Source organism: Lutjanus erythropterus, chromosome 18 (genome assembly GCF_056507025.1).
Source record: "Lutjanus erythropterus isolate fLutEry1 chromosome 18, fLutEry1.hap2, whole genome shotgun sequence".
Lineage (NCBI taxonomy): Eukaryota > Metazoa > Chordata > Actinopteri > Lutjaniformes > Lutjanidae > Lutjanus > Lutjanus erythropterus.
Genome location: NC_139334.1, coordinates 18,320,118 through 18,332,961, shown reverse-complemented (window position 1 = coordinate 18,332,961; position 12,844 = coordinate 18,320,118). Strand labels below are relative to the sequence as shown.

General features: G+C 40.5%; 1 protein-coding gene across 4 annotated transcripts in view; it reads left to right on the top strand.

Annotated features, from left to right (window-relative positions):
* Positions 1 to 12,844, top strand: part of fermt2 (FERM domain containing kindlin 2) — a 62,710-nt gene that overhangs the window by 29,240 nt on the left and 20,626 nt on the right. For 2 of the 4 annotated variants that reach the window (XM_084741953.1, XM_084741951.1), the window contains exons 4-5: positions 5,686 to 5,814; positions 10,492 to 10,524. In XM_084741953.1, the coding sequence (XP_084598079.1) occupies positions 5,686 to 5,814; positions 10,492 to 10,524 (162 nt within the window). The remainder of the gene's footprint in view (positions 1 to 5,685; positions 5,815 to 10,491; positions 10,525 to 12,844) is intronic. The other 2 variants (XM_084741955.1, XM_084741954.1) reach the window with 1 other exon arrangement.

The window sequence follows — 12,844 nt, the reverse complement described above, 5'->3', positions numbered from 1 at the left end:
CAGGAGTTTTATGGCCCATCACCCTGTGGTCTGCTCGACTGGCCCGAGTGTGCTAGCCACTGTTGTCATAACACAGGAGGAGTGTGGTTTGGCCTCACCTCCAGCTCCTAAATTAAACTGCATTATTATCTTTTTTTGAGTGGCCTTTTAGCACCTTTTTAGCCTTCTGAACCTCTGACATTCTTAACAAGTTGCGCAAGTCAATAAATGTCATTTTTCCTGAAAGGGCGACTGCGTCTGCATTCTTCTCCGGGTTTTTCAAATGGAAACTGGCACTCAACAGGTTACAGCACCGATACCCTCCCCTCCCTCCACCAAGGGGGTTTATTTGTGGCAACGTCACTGTGCAGAAAGCTGCGTCAGGTCATGGGGGGGGAAAACATTTTTAGAGGGATTTATGAAAATAACATTTTTATGCTGAAACCAGAGGTGTAGTGCTACCAGGGTGCACCTTTGATGTGCCTATGCACACGCACATTTTATCTGTGGCTCATTTCAGGTCATTTTCCCACACTTCCTATAGTGGCAAGGTTACATACATCAGTCAACTATTGCCGACCACACGATTGAATGTTCGACTGACTTTATGAATAGTTTTATCATGTTAAGAAAAAGGATATTGACGATTAATCATTAATTGATGATAAATTGATAGTCTAGAAATGGCAGTAATTGTGCCACATTTGACGTTACTTTGTCTGGCTGAGCCATTATTTGTATAAAGAAACTTGAATTTAAAATAAGCAAAAATGAGAAAAACTTTTGTTTTGTACCTTTTTAACTTTTAATGATTTATCAGTTGTTGTACATTTCATTTATCAGTTAAGGAAAATGCACAAAATTTGCAACTGTAGTTGACAACATTACTTTGCAGCCAGTCTACTTGAGCTCGGTCTCTCTCTTTTCCTGCTGTGGCTGCGAGTCTGCATCATACGTTTCTCAAATTGACAACTTTGAGCCATTCCATTTGTTTTTGCTGGCACTCTCGTCTCTCATCTAAAATGTGAGGCGCCATTAGTGGCGCGCAAAAGACTCACTGCCTATAGAAAACAACTGGAAAAAGAAACCTCTCACTGCAAAAACTGCACTCTGTCTGATTTGATCTTCAAAAAAAGAGAATGTGAAATGTATATATTCTCTCTTCACTCTGATGAATGATGAGTGCTCCAATAAAAGACTTTTTGCCTGTATCTGTGTGGTCCAGTGGTACTTTGGACAAGTCATCTGAAGTTTCCTCTCTCACAAGAATGGCTTCACTCTGAGAAGCACTTGACAGGCTGATTCCTCTGTTTGTGAACCAGTTTGAGCGCGTCTTACCTTTTTCTTTACATGCAAATATTCTATTTTCTACCGTGGAGGAAAACAAAGTGACAGCGGTGGTCTGCTCCGGCAGCACTACACGTGTGGCTAAAACATATGTACTTGGACTGAAGTTTGATTGTACAGATTTTAATACATAAGAAACACTACTGGGAAGTTATACGATGATGTAAGTCCTCAAAAAAAAAAAAAAATGGACCCGCCCTTTGAAATTAGAGCAAAAAATAGCTAAAGTGCTCTATTTGTGTTGCTCATGTGATGGTACTGAGTCATAGCATCATTCAACTCTTAAATGCCAAAAACTAACTTTATTGTACTTGTCATTAGCTAAATTTTTAAAACAGAAAATATTCACTGTATCTACATTATTATCTTTTTCACATTGGACTGAGACTGCATGTGTGAGTCATCTTTTGCCCCTCATTTGTGCAGACTTCCCTGGAACAAACCCACCATTTATGTTCTTCTGAGTATTGATTAGTCAGCCTTGAAGCTGAATGAGTACCTCCTCACAACTTTGAGAAGTATGCAGGGGGGAAACAGAAGGTGAAATCACTCCTCCTTTATTTTATTTAATTTTTTTTTTGTCCATTTAGGGTCTTAAGCTGTTTGTACGGTAAACTTTAGCGCTGTAAAATTAGACTGTGACGGTGTTTGTGATTCTTCTGCGGCTGGCCTTACTCACTGCAGTGAATCATGTGTTCCAAGGAGTAGATCTTGCAAGCGCAGCTGGCTCTCGGTCAACCCCTTCTCTCCTCTCTGGCTCCACGCCTGGTTCCTGCCACATGTCTGCAGCATGGAAGATTGGGGTCTTATTGTCTAAGGTGTCATTTCTGCTAATGGAAATCCACCAAGCTTTTGTAAGCAGACTCTAGCCATCACTCAGCCTTCCTCCTCCTCCTCCTCCTGCTGACACCGGCCACAAGTATGTGGTGAGTGTAGGAGCAGTCTTTTCCCACCAGATCATGATTCTTGAATTATCAACTATAAACATACAATTCAGCACTCAAGTAAGTATGTCAGCAGAAATTTGCTGTAACATTAATCTGTCTGTCTGAAAAATACCAGTGGAGGGAGGTTTTTTTGCATTTTCTCCTTCACCTGGTTTGGACATCTTTATCTCTATATTTTTGATAGTGTTCATACTTTAGCAGACGTGAAATCTCCATCATATTGGCTACGCCCCCACTCCCTCCATGGGAGTGATAAAAACCACATACAGTATCTGTCGATTTATTTACTCCACCCACCCATTTCCTACTTCTCTTGTTTTCCAGACACAATGATCCACTAGAGATGGCTCAAATATTACTTTTACAGCCGCTTTTGTATTTTAAATCCCTTTTCTGATAATGGATCCTAAACCTGTCATAGAAGATAGATTTTTGTCACATTGAATAATGGTTTTATGAAGATTTTATGGCTAAAATCTTTGCTTTAGAGCCACTCTCTTGCTCCACAGAGGTGTTTAACTTGGAAACAGTTGATGAATATTAGCTAGCCGCTGTTGTATCAGATTGATCTTTTTGCACATAATATTTATACTTTTTCTCACTCATCACTGGTTTAAGTCACAGCATCTCCCAACAAAAAAACACAGTTGAATTTCAGCCTGCCCACACATTTTTTCAGCCTAACTTTGTTGAAACAGAGCAGTTAATTTTGCAACAAGTTAGCGGCCTGCTGAGTTAGATTAGCCAGGTTTAACATGTTTCCTGAGTAGTTTATCTTGTAACGGCATTGTTTGCATATATTTCCACACTGCTGATATATTCAAGAGAAGGGAGAAAATATCCTTGTCGTCTTGTTCTTGGCCGCTTGCCATTATCTGCCTGATGTTGGCACTGTCTGAATGTTTAGGAAGGAGGTGCCCTTGGACATAAACAATGACATAGACGGGCTGTGAAGATGACGATACGGATCAGTGTTTTCACTTTCAATCAATGACATTGAGTCGTTGATCACTGAAGAGGTATATCGATCCGGATGGATGGATCGTGTTGGTGACAATAAGGTCATAAGCCGAACACTGAAAGTGACATTGTAGTAAAATGCCACGTCTCTGCAGTGCTTCAGCAAGACTCAGTCCTACCCACATAAGCACAGTTTGATACACACTTCACTGTGTGTATTTGGCCTCTTCACACAGCTCAGTGGGGCTAAAGCTCGGCAGCACGCCTGCAACTCACATGGCTGTATAAGGGCACAGGGATTGTGCTTCACCGCTGCAGCAGAGCGGGAACGAGGGAGGAGGGAGGTAGAGAGACCGAGCGTGAGCTCCCATCTGGTAGTTCTTAAAACTCCTGGAATGCTTTTGCTTTAGTTACACAAACCAAACAAGCTTTCTCACCAAGCCAGGACGTTCTCTCTCCCCTTCTGCTCGTGCTCTCCTCAACACCCTCTTGCAACCTCTTCAATCAGTCTGCAACCAATCCCTCATCAGAGATTTATTTCAGTGGATATGAGAAAATGAACATTTTTACAACAGTCCTGCACAAATCAAAGTGAAAATAATGAAACAAAGCTCTCAAATATCAGCTCATTTAATTAATTTATATGGAATTTTTGAGAAAACCATATCCAGCTGAGGGTCCAGATGTGCCTGCTTCTAGACAAGCCCCATCTATTCCAGTCCTGACACTTTCTGGCTGTCTCACTAGTACATCAGAAGCATCCCGTCTTAAAACATCATTGCAGTGTTGAGTGATGGTTCCCTGGTCTCCAAGCCCAGAGGGAGAGAAGCGTCTCTGTTTTAGTCATTATATTCAGTGTGGTGTCTTTACTGTCCTGCACACAGATCACACACAGTTAGGATGTGGTTGTTTATTTCATTTATAGTATCTCAGTATCTTCAAGGTTGACTTTTTGGTGTTTTTGTGAAAGTGCACTGTCCTATTACTCGCTAACAGCATAACTGAATAGTGCTTTCTGTGTATGTGTGAGAGGACAAGTTGGAGGAATAAGGAGGGTAAGACGGAGATAGAGGCTGTGTCTGCCCTGTCTCAGTTTGGGATTACAGTTAAAGCAAGATTTGTTGGGGCCCTGAGAAAAGGGATTTGCAATTTTCCACCCCTCATGTGCACAGCTGTCTACAGTTCTTACCCATCTCTGCTGTCGCCTCTCTTACTCTTCCACTTTTTACCCTCAACCTCTATCATTTTTTTTATCTTGACTCTTCATCAAAACTTTCTGGAAGGAAGTGGCGAAATCATCTAAAAAAATAAAAAATAAAAATTCAGTGTTTCTGTATCAGTACAGCATTCACATCCCTCTATCTTGGACGTATTTCAGTAAAGATCACAGTTACCTTTTGGATCTTACTAGCAGCAAGTAAAAAGGCTATTACAAAACTTATGGCTTCAGAAAAACTGTCTGACTGCTGACTTCTTTATCAATATTGAAAAGTTAAGATAAAACAAGATGATCCTTTATTAGTTCCACAATAAGGAAAATTTGCAGTGTTACAGCAACAAAGTGGATAGCAAAGTAGAAAGCAGCACCAATAAAAAACAGTAAACAATTATTAGGAAACAATCAATATAAACTAGAGGAAACATTAAAAAATCAATATGGATATCAATATAGATTTGCTTTTGTTTATATCAGTACAAACAAGAGGAAATATAAGAACAATATAAACTGGAATATGATCAATACAAACAAGCAATTCTAAAAAATAGGATTAATATAGACAAGAGAAAATATGAAAAACAGGAACGACATAAACAAGATGAAATAAATAAAATAGAGACAATATATGCAATATAAAAAAGACACAGACTCAACAGTTGAGTTTATACCATTGCACATAGGAAATATTAATAATAAACAGTTGAAATGAGTTTAATATTGCTGTCACACAGTGTGAGATGAAAGTGATTGAGATTGCAGTCAGTAAAATCAACATCTTCTACTTGTTGTACTTTACACTACATTAAAAAAGAATGACTGTGTTGCTGTGTTTGAAAATGGCTTAAAATTATGTTTATTTAACCAAAGAGATAAATTTTTCATAACTGTTGTACAGTATTTATCACATGCAACATTTTGTTTTAAAGTAGGCAGGTTTGCCTTGATTTACTGATCATCCCATGAACTCATGTTTCTTTGCTTTTTCTTTTTTTTAATCTGTTTTTTGCTTACTCTCCTTATAATGTGAAAAATGTTCATAAATCTTTCAATTTAAGTTGCCTTGACGTCTCTGTGTTCAGCTACGTTGTCTGCGGGCTTTGTGAGAGGTCATGTGGTTTATTTAAAGCCTGTAGTTGAAACAACACAAAATGACTTGTTTTGTAGTGACTTGTTGTGAGGCAAGCTTGTGTTTATGTGGCATCAAATGAACTTTCTTGCTCGCTCTCCCTCCAGATATCCGCCACCCAGAGGAGTTATCTCTACTGCGTAAGCCCCGTGATCCCAAGAAGAAGAAGAAAAAGTTGGAGGAGGCGGAGGAGGATGATCTTGAGCTGGAGGGTCCGCTGTTAACCCCTGGATCAGGTGAGCTAATGGAGAGTAACTCCTGCATGGAGAGGAAGCACTTAAGGCTCCATCACGCTTGTTTTACAGCCATTGATCCAAAAAATTATCTTTCTTTCACTAAAGAATTAGATAAATTTAAGTTTTGCTCTTCACGTGTTAAACTGATGAGTTTTAAAAGAATTTGCTCATGCAGACTGAAGTCTGTGCATTCAGGTTTTTAGGTTCAAGACCTTCTTTGACGTAATTGTGGAGCAAAGGGTTTTATTTTTGCATTTCATTGTGAAAAGTAATCATCTTCTTTCCCTCAAGCAGCAGGTTGAATAGCAGGTTTCACCAGCTGTTATGGAGCGTCCTCCATTCTTTTTTGGGTCTGATTGCACTTGTGGTTCGAAAACCACTAAGATAACTCCAGATTGCTGCACCCTCTGCTTCTAGTGACCAAATATGAATGTGTGAGTTTGAGGCCTGCATGGGATCTACAGCCCCGGCTCGGCTCCCGATTCCTTGGCAGGGAGGACGAAGAATGGTTGAGATTCCACACATAGTTGGTCACGCTGCCATTTTAAACCCAAACCAGGCTACACGACTGCAGTTATACCGGCCCTCCTCCCTCCTTTCTTCTGCCAGTGATGGGAGAGTGTACAACCATGTGAGCAGGGAGGAGCAGAACAAAACAGGCTGTGCTGCTGTCACAGAGTTAGCATGAAGCAAAACTGCTAACGCTATGAGACAGGGTGAATGGGACTCTTTGTGTGGCTCGAGTCTCTTCTGCCCCGGCCTCTGGTCTGTCCGCTGGCTCCTTAGACTCGGCTCAGCATGCACAGAGACGCTCTCATCTGAGTGGAAAGAGGGCTTAACAATCAATGACTATGTTTACATGCACAAACTATTCCGTTTTTTTTACCCATACTCAAAAATAACAATATTTCTACTAAGCTGTTCACATGGCTAATGAAAATGAATATTCCTGTAATATTGGCGTTTTAATGCAGCTGTGCATAGCCTGAGATCAGACTGAATATTCAGTCTGACAGCCTCCACTCTAACAGATTTCCCTGAGGGGGGGCAGATTTGATTTTCCCTAACCAGTCACTTGAGACCACCATCATTTTAAGTCGACACTGTCGCATTGCCATACCAACGTGCTTTGTTTTTACCCCTAAAGTCTGTGGTTTTGTTAGAAAGTGAATGTGTGAGCAGCAGTAGTACATTACTTTAGTCGGCCATAAAGCATATTATGATCTATGTGTTGTGTTTGCTGCTGCTAACGTTAGCTATTTAGCAGCTACAAGTCCGGCAAAAGATATTTAAAATAGCTTAAAACCAGAGGTCTCCCGAATATGGTTTGGAGCTGGAGGCTGCTGGCAGAATAACAAACAAGATCAGATAACTGCATTTTCTTTCATGATAAAGTTAGCTTGTAGCGCCTAATTAGATAACTCTGCTGCTGCATAAACATGGTACATAAACAGAGGCCTTGTATTTCTTTTCTGTGGCAGCAAACCCAACATACTGCTTTTTTGTAGTTATTATGCAGCAAGCTGAGCTCATCTACGCACATCTCTACTTCAGTCGCTGTAAAACCGCCTCAACAGCAGCATCTGTCTTGTCTACAGTGCCCACTGTTGTTGTTATTACTCTTCCTCAGTTCTGGCACACAGGTGATCACAGACTGAAATCCTGCCCCATAATGCTGATTGGTTAATCATTATTCCCTCACACTGGTCATTGGTTGTTTATGTTTTAATCAACAAACCGCTGTCACATGTCATGCCGTCTGGTCAGAGAATCGGTCAACTCAGTGGAATGGGTGGATTCAAAAGTCTGGACCCAGACAAAGCCATGCATACTCCAATCAACATGACACATTATACAGCATATATATCCTATCCAAAAACCCGCTGATAGCCAAGTCTTCATGTCAAAAAGTAGATGTGTTTCTCCCTCTGACCAGAAATGGAGTTTTATCTATCTCTCTTGTTGTACAATGCACAGGCAAGAGACCTTGTGTAGCAAACTGCAGTAGAAACGCCACTTGAGACGCACATTTTGAATGTGCTGTATGTTCAAAGAATGATCCTTGTACCCCAATAACATCAGCATATCCACATGTCTTAATTGGAAAATATTATATTTGAAATAAGGCCTAATTTGGAATATCCAAACAGGATATTCTGTTTAGGTGACCTGTATCAAATTCGGAATAATGCCATATTTGGGATGATAGTGGGAAAAGAGTTTGCATGTAAACATAGTCAAAAAAATTAACTAAAATTAACTTACATTAGCTTCACTATGAAGCTAACTGTAGATTATGTATCAACAGTATTTTCTTATATACCGAAATAAAATGAGTGACAGAAAATGCAAAAAGCTGCAGCTTTCCATTTTTATGAGCAGCATCTGACGATCACACCCAAAGTTGCATCATTACATTTCAGGGGTGTGCTACATTACATTTTGTTCTCAGTGGGCGACTGTGGTCTCACTGTTAGTTGGTGCAGAGAAACAGAGTTTCAACAGGAATGTGCAGAATCTGTTTACTGTCGACACTCTCCCTGTGTGTCTCTCTTGTGTGGGAGCACACACGCATGAGCACACACACACACACTTCCTGCGTTCTCCCCATCATGTCACATGCTACAGTCAGAGAGTATGTTTCATGGCCAAGTTGTAAGGCATGATTCCATTCCTTGTGGAAAAGGGCTGACCTCTTTGCTCAGGTCTCCTGATAGAAATCACAAGGCTTTGCAGAGAGGCGGCGAACCACAGACTTCTCTGTGCAGCCAGCTGCTTCTGTAGACTCCTCCACACCAGCGTATAAATGAAATGAAGGAGGACTTACTGTAGCTCATCATGGTTTTACAGAGTAAAGAAGTTCTTTCAGAATTACTCTAATCACATTTAGGGCAGCAGCGGTTAATTTATTAATCAATTTGTCAGTCAACAGAAAGTTTTCAAGCAAGAAATGGCAAATATTCACAGAGTCTAGCTTCTTAATGTGAGTAGTGACTAATTTTTATAGGCCTTGTTCAGACATCCAGCCCAAATCCATTTTTTGGCAAATCCAGATTGTATCCGAATTGATTTTAAAAAGTCTCACAACATGAAATGTAATTTTTTTTTGTTTTTGTAAATTAGATCTAAGATACATATGTAGGTGGTTTGAACTGCGATTCCAATTGGATTTCTACAGATGCATCTCAGTCCGGATGCTCTGGCTGCTTGAAGATTTCAAAGTGACGGTCTGTCTTCCGGTTTAAGAAACAAATCAAATTTGCCTGCAGTCTGAACAAAGTCATTGTCTCCTGTGATAGTGAACTGAATATACTGAAAATGATTGTTGGTCAGACAAAACAGAACACTGGAAGGTATCACCTTGAACTGGAAACTGGAAAGCAAATTGATTCATCATTAATGAAAATAATTACTGCATTTTTTGCCTAAATTTCTCCCAGGTACCTTGGCTTTTAAAGGGCCTTGACCTCACCCTCTTTTTAGTACCTTAAAAATGATGATAATAATAATAATAATAATAATAATAATAATAATAATAATAATAATAATAATAATTTCTACAACTTTTTTCAAAAATAGGTTCCAAAGACATAAAAATGAAAGAAATTACAAGATACGTAATAAATAAAGTAGAACTGATAATAAAAATGGCAAGCGAGGTATGAGTTACTGAAATGGTAATGTAAAAATAAAATAAAAAAAACGTTTCAAGAGAAAGCAGTTCTGAATACGTGTGTTTTTAAGAGACATTTAAAAGAGGAAACAGAGCTGGCCTGCCTGATATCCTCTAGCAGGTCTTTCCAGAGTTGTTCATAATTGACAATGCTGGGAAAACAAATTGATAATGTGAAATAAATTCCTTATATATTTGCTCAGATGCATGCAGTGGAGAGTACGTATATACACTGCACTGTACAGTGACCTCAGAAGCACATGACATGGGTGGATTTTAAACACTATGGTCATAAGGAGTTCATGACCAATTATTTCTACTTAAAGATGGTCAATCCTTTTCCAAAACCTCAACCTCCACCCTTAAATCTACCATTTAGGAAACTCCGTGTCTGCCTGTCGGCGCACTCATGTCAAGTGCCCCACAGAATTGGTCACTTCGTTATAAAAACCATGTTACTAATCCTCAGCTGTTGTCATGACTGGCCATGATGCCAGTCCCATCGAATCCCTCCGGGCCCCACCGCATCTTGTCGTGCCTGCTGTTGTATCTAATTATCTTTGCTGTCAGCGTGGAGAATGACATCCCTCAGACAGCCAGTACTTTCTATTTGTGCTGCAGTTTATACATGCAGGGCTGGGTCACGTTGACCAACGCCTTGCCTGTGTTTTCAATCAGTCATGCTGTGCTGGATGGCTATGAATGGGTGGATGGAAACGACTGAACCTCACTAGTCATTCCAGGGTGATCTCCCTCTGCGAAAGAGGGTAAAACTGAGTCATCCTCCACTCTGAGGCGAGCCGTTGGCAGTGCCCGTGGAAATGCCACGGATCTCCCCATTCTTATATTTCTCCACTTTTGTCTTTTCTGTTTCCTCCTGTCCTCCTCATAGAGTTTTCGGTATCTTAAATCTGTCCTCTTGACGTTGTTTGTTCCCATTCCACTTCTTCCCTCCATCTTTTTCCTGTCTTTCTTTTCTCTTACTCTTTCTCTTTTCATCCTAGCCTCTGAGGTAATATACATCGGACCTGTCAAAGGTAAGCTTTCCTCTTCCTCTGTCCTTTACTCTTCAGCACTGCTTCCTCACCCTCGCCTTCCCCTTCCTCCCCTCCCTCCCCCCCACAGCTGGAGTGTTGAGGTCACATGACATCTGTAACCTTGTGGGACGAGCAGCCGAGTCACCTGACTGCTCCTCCAGAGGAAGTCAGCTGATTCGGGTGGTCACATGATGAAAGCTTTGCCTCTCATTAGAGATTAGATGAAAGCTCACTTTTTCTTACAGCTACTCCAGGCCTGCTCACTGTGCCTGCTGACTGTTTTGCAGGATAGCTGATCACTTTATGGGAAGGTGGTGGTTACTGAGATGATCATAAAGTCTTACTAGATGTTTTTGTGTTTTTGCTATACTTTTTATAGGTATTAAAGGGATCATTTGGATTATTTAATGTGGGTTTGTATGAAATACAGCCTCAGTTTAGAGAAGCAGCACCAGCACAGAATCTAAGCAAAGAACTGCTGTGGACAGGGTCCGCAAAAAAAGATATTTTAGCCACTTAAAAAAAGGTCTGGCTAAGAAAAATCATACTTTTAAGTGCACACTATGTTTATTGTATTGATGGCAACCCCACATTAAAAAATCTGAAGCATCCCTTTACACAATAATTCTTATTGGTCCATTATTCTACATACATGGCACAACCAACAGCCCACACAAGAGTTTTGTGTAAAAATCACATCCACAAGAGACACTTTCATTTATTGACAACCCTCCCATGGTTTACTCCTAGTCTTAACAGCACATGGTGGTCCAGCTCCATCCAGCTAAGCCCTTTATGAATCCCCAATGTGGGAGCCTTAGGGAGTCAAGTCAAGTCAACATTCTTTGTGCCTTTTCGCCTGTATCAGAGAGTCCGTAAACAGGATGGAGGAGGCCTAGTTGTGTTTCTAATGGACTGCCAGCTTTCACCATATACATGGTCTCTCTGGATATTTGGGATTCCTCAAGAGACCCTGTGGGAGATGGGAGTACTCTCCCTGACCTGATGAACTCAGCACTGAGGGAAAAACCTTGAAGGAACCACTGAATCACACCCTCCCCCACAAGGGTTGGGTGACCATAGCCTGCACCCTGTTCTCATGACCTCAGCTCGCAAACACAAACACACACGTGCACACTCACAAACATAAACCAGGCCCACTTCCTGATTTCTGAAGGGATTTAGTGGTTTAGCCAGTGTTGCTTCTTGACCTAGGTCCTACAGAGGGAGAGAGGGAATGAAGGAGTATGGGGCCAAAAATACTCCCACAAGGCCAGCCAACAGGAAATGCAACAGCTTTATTTCTGTGGCTTGTTATGTTTGCACCCAAAAATTACAATAATTGAAAAACTAATGAAAAATCCAAAGAAAAATATACAGATATAATAAAGGGATAGTTCAGATTATTTGAAGTGAGGTTGCACGATATGACAATAAGTACTTCACATAGCCCCACATAAAATAATCCGACCTATCCCTTTAACATTTAAATAATGTAGACCCCTTATTCAATGGTATATTTAAAAATGACATGGCTCATTTTTCCCCCCTACTCTCACATATTTTTGTTAAAACACCACATCTCTGCACTCCCCCTCTCCTCTCTGTGGGCAACATGTGCAGTAGTTTGCTGTGTGCAGTGCATTCCTGCAGTTTTTTTGACTGTGAGTAAGTGGGTGACCCCTGATCATGTTCTGCAACATCTGCATGCATCAATCCCGCCATCAGCAGGAGGACATTGTTGAAGCCACTCATCTGCAAAGTATGGGCTGGTAGTCACGTGGTGTTATTGACCGCTAGCTGGCCTGGCTAGGCTGCAAGTGTGTGTGCTTTTTGAAAAGTATTCACTCCTTTTGCCCCTGACGCTGTTTTTGATGTTCAGTATCTATGAATGTGCACTTCTTTGAGAACTCACAGGGTTTCCGTGGGTCCTTAAAAAGTCTGAATCATAATCTGAATTTTAGGCCTTAGAATGTCTTAAATTGCCTTAAATATGAGCCTGACAGGTCTTAAAAATTAGAGCTACGAAATTGATATTAGTTTTATAAAGTTTCATTAACTCATGGAACATTTTTCTCATTTTTGGAGAAAAAGTGGATTTGGCACAAACTTTGTATTTTCTTCAAATTCCAAACACGATAAATTGAACTCTTTAATAAAATACTTACTAAATACATAATATTTGTTCAGTGCATGTCCCCGAGTCAGACAGAGACTAAAGGAGCCCTCAGCTCTAACAAAAAGTTGTAGTTCAGTTGTGAGATAATTTTTTAAAATCACTGTTTCTGTCCTTGTTGCATTAGCCTGATGAGCTAAGCTA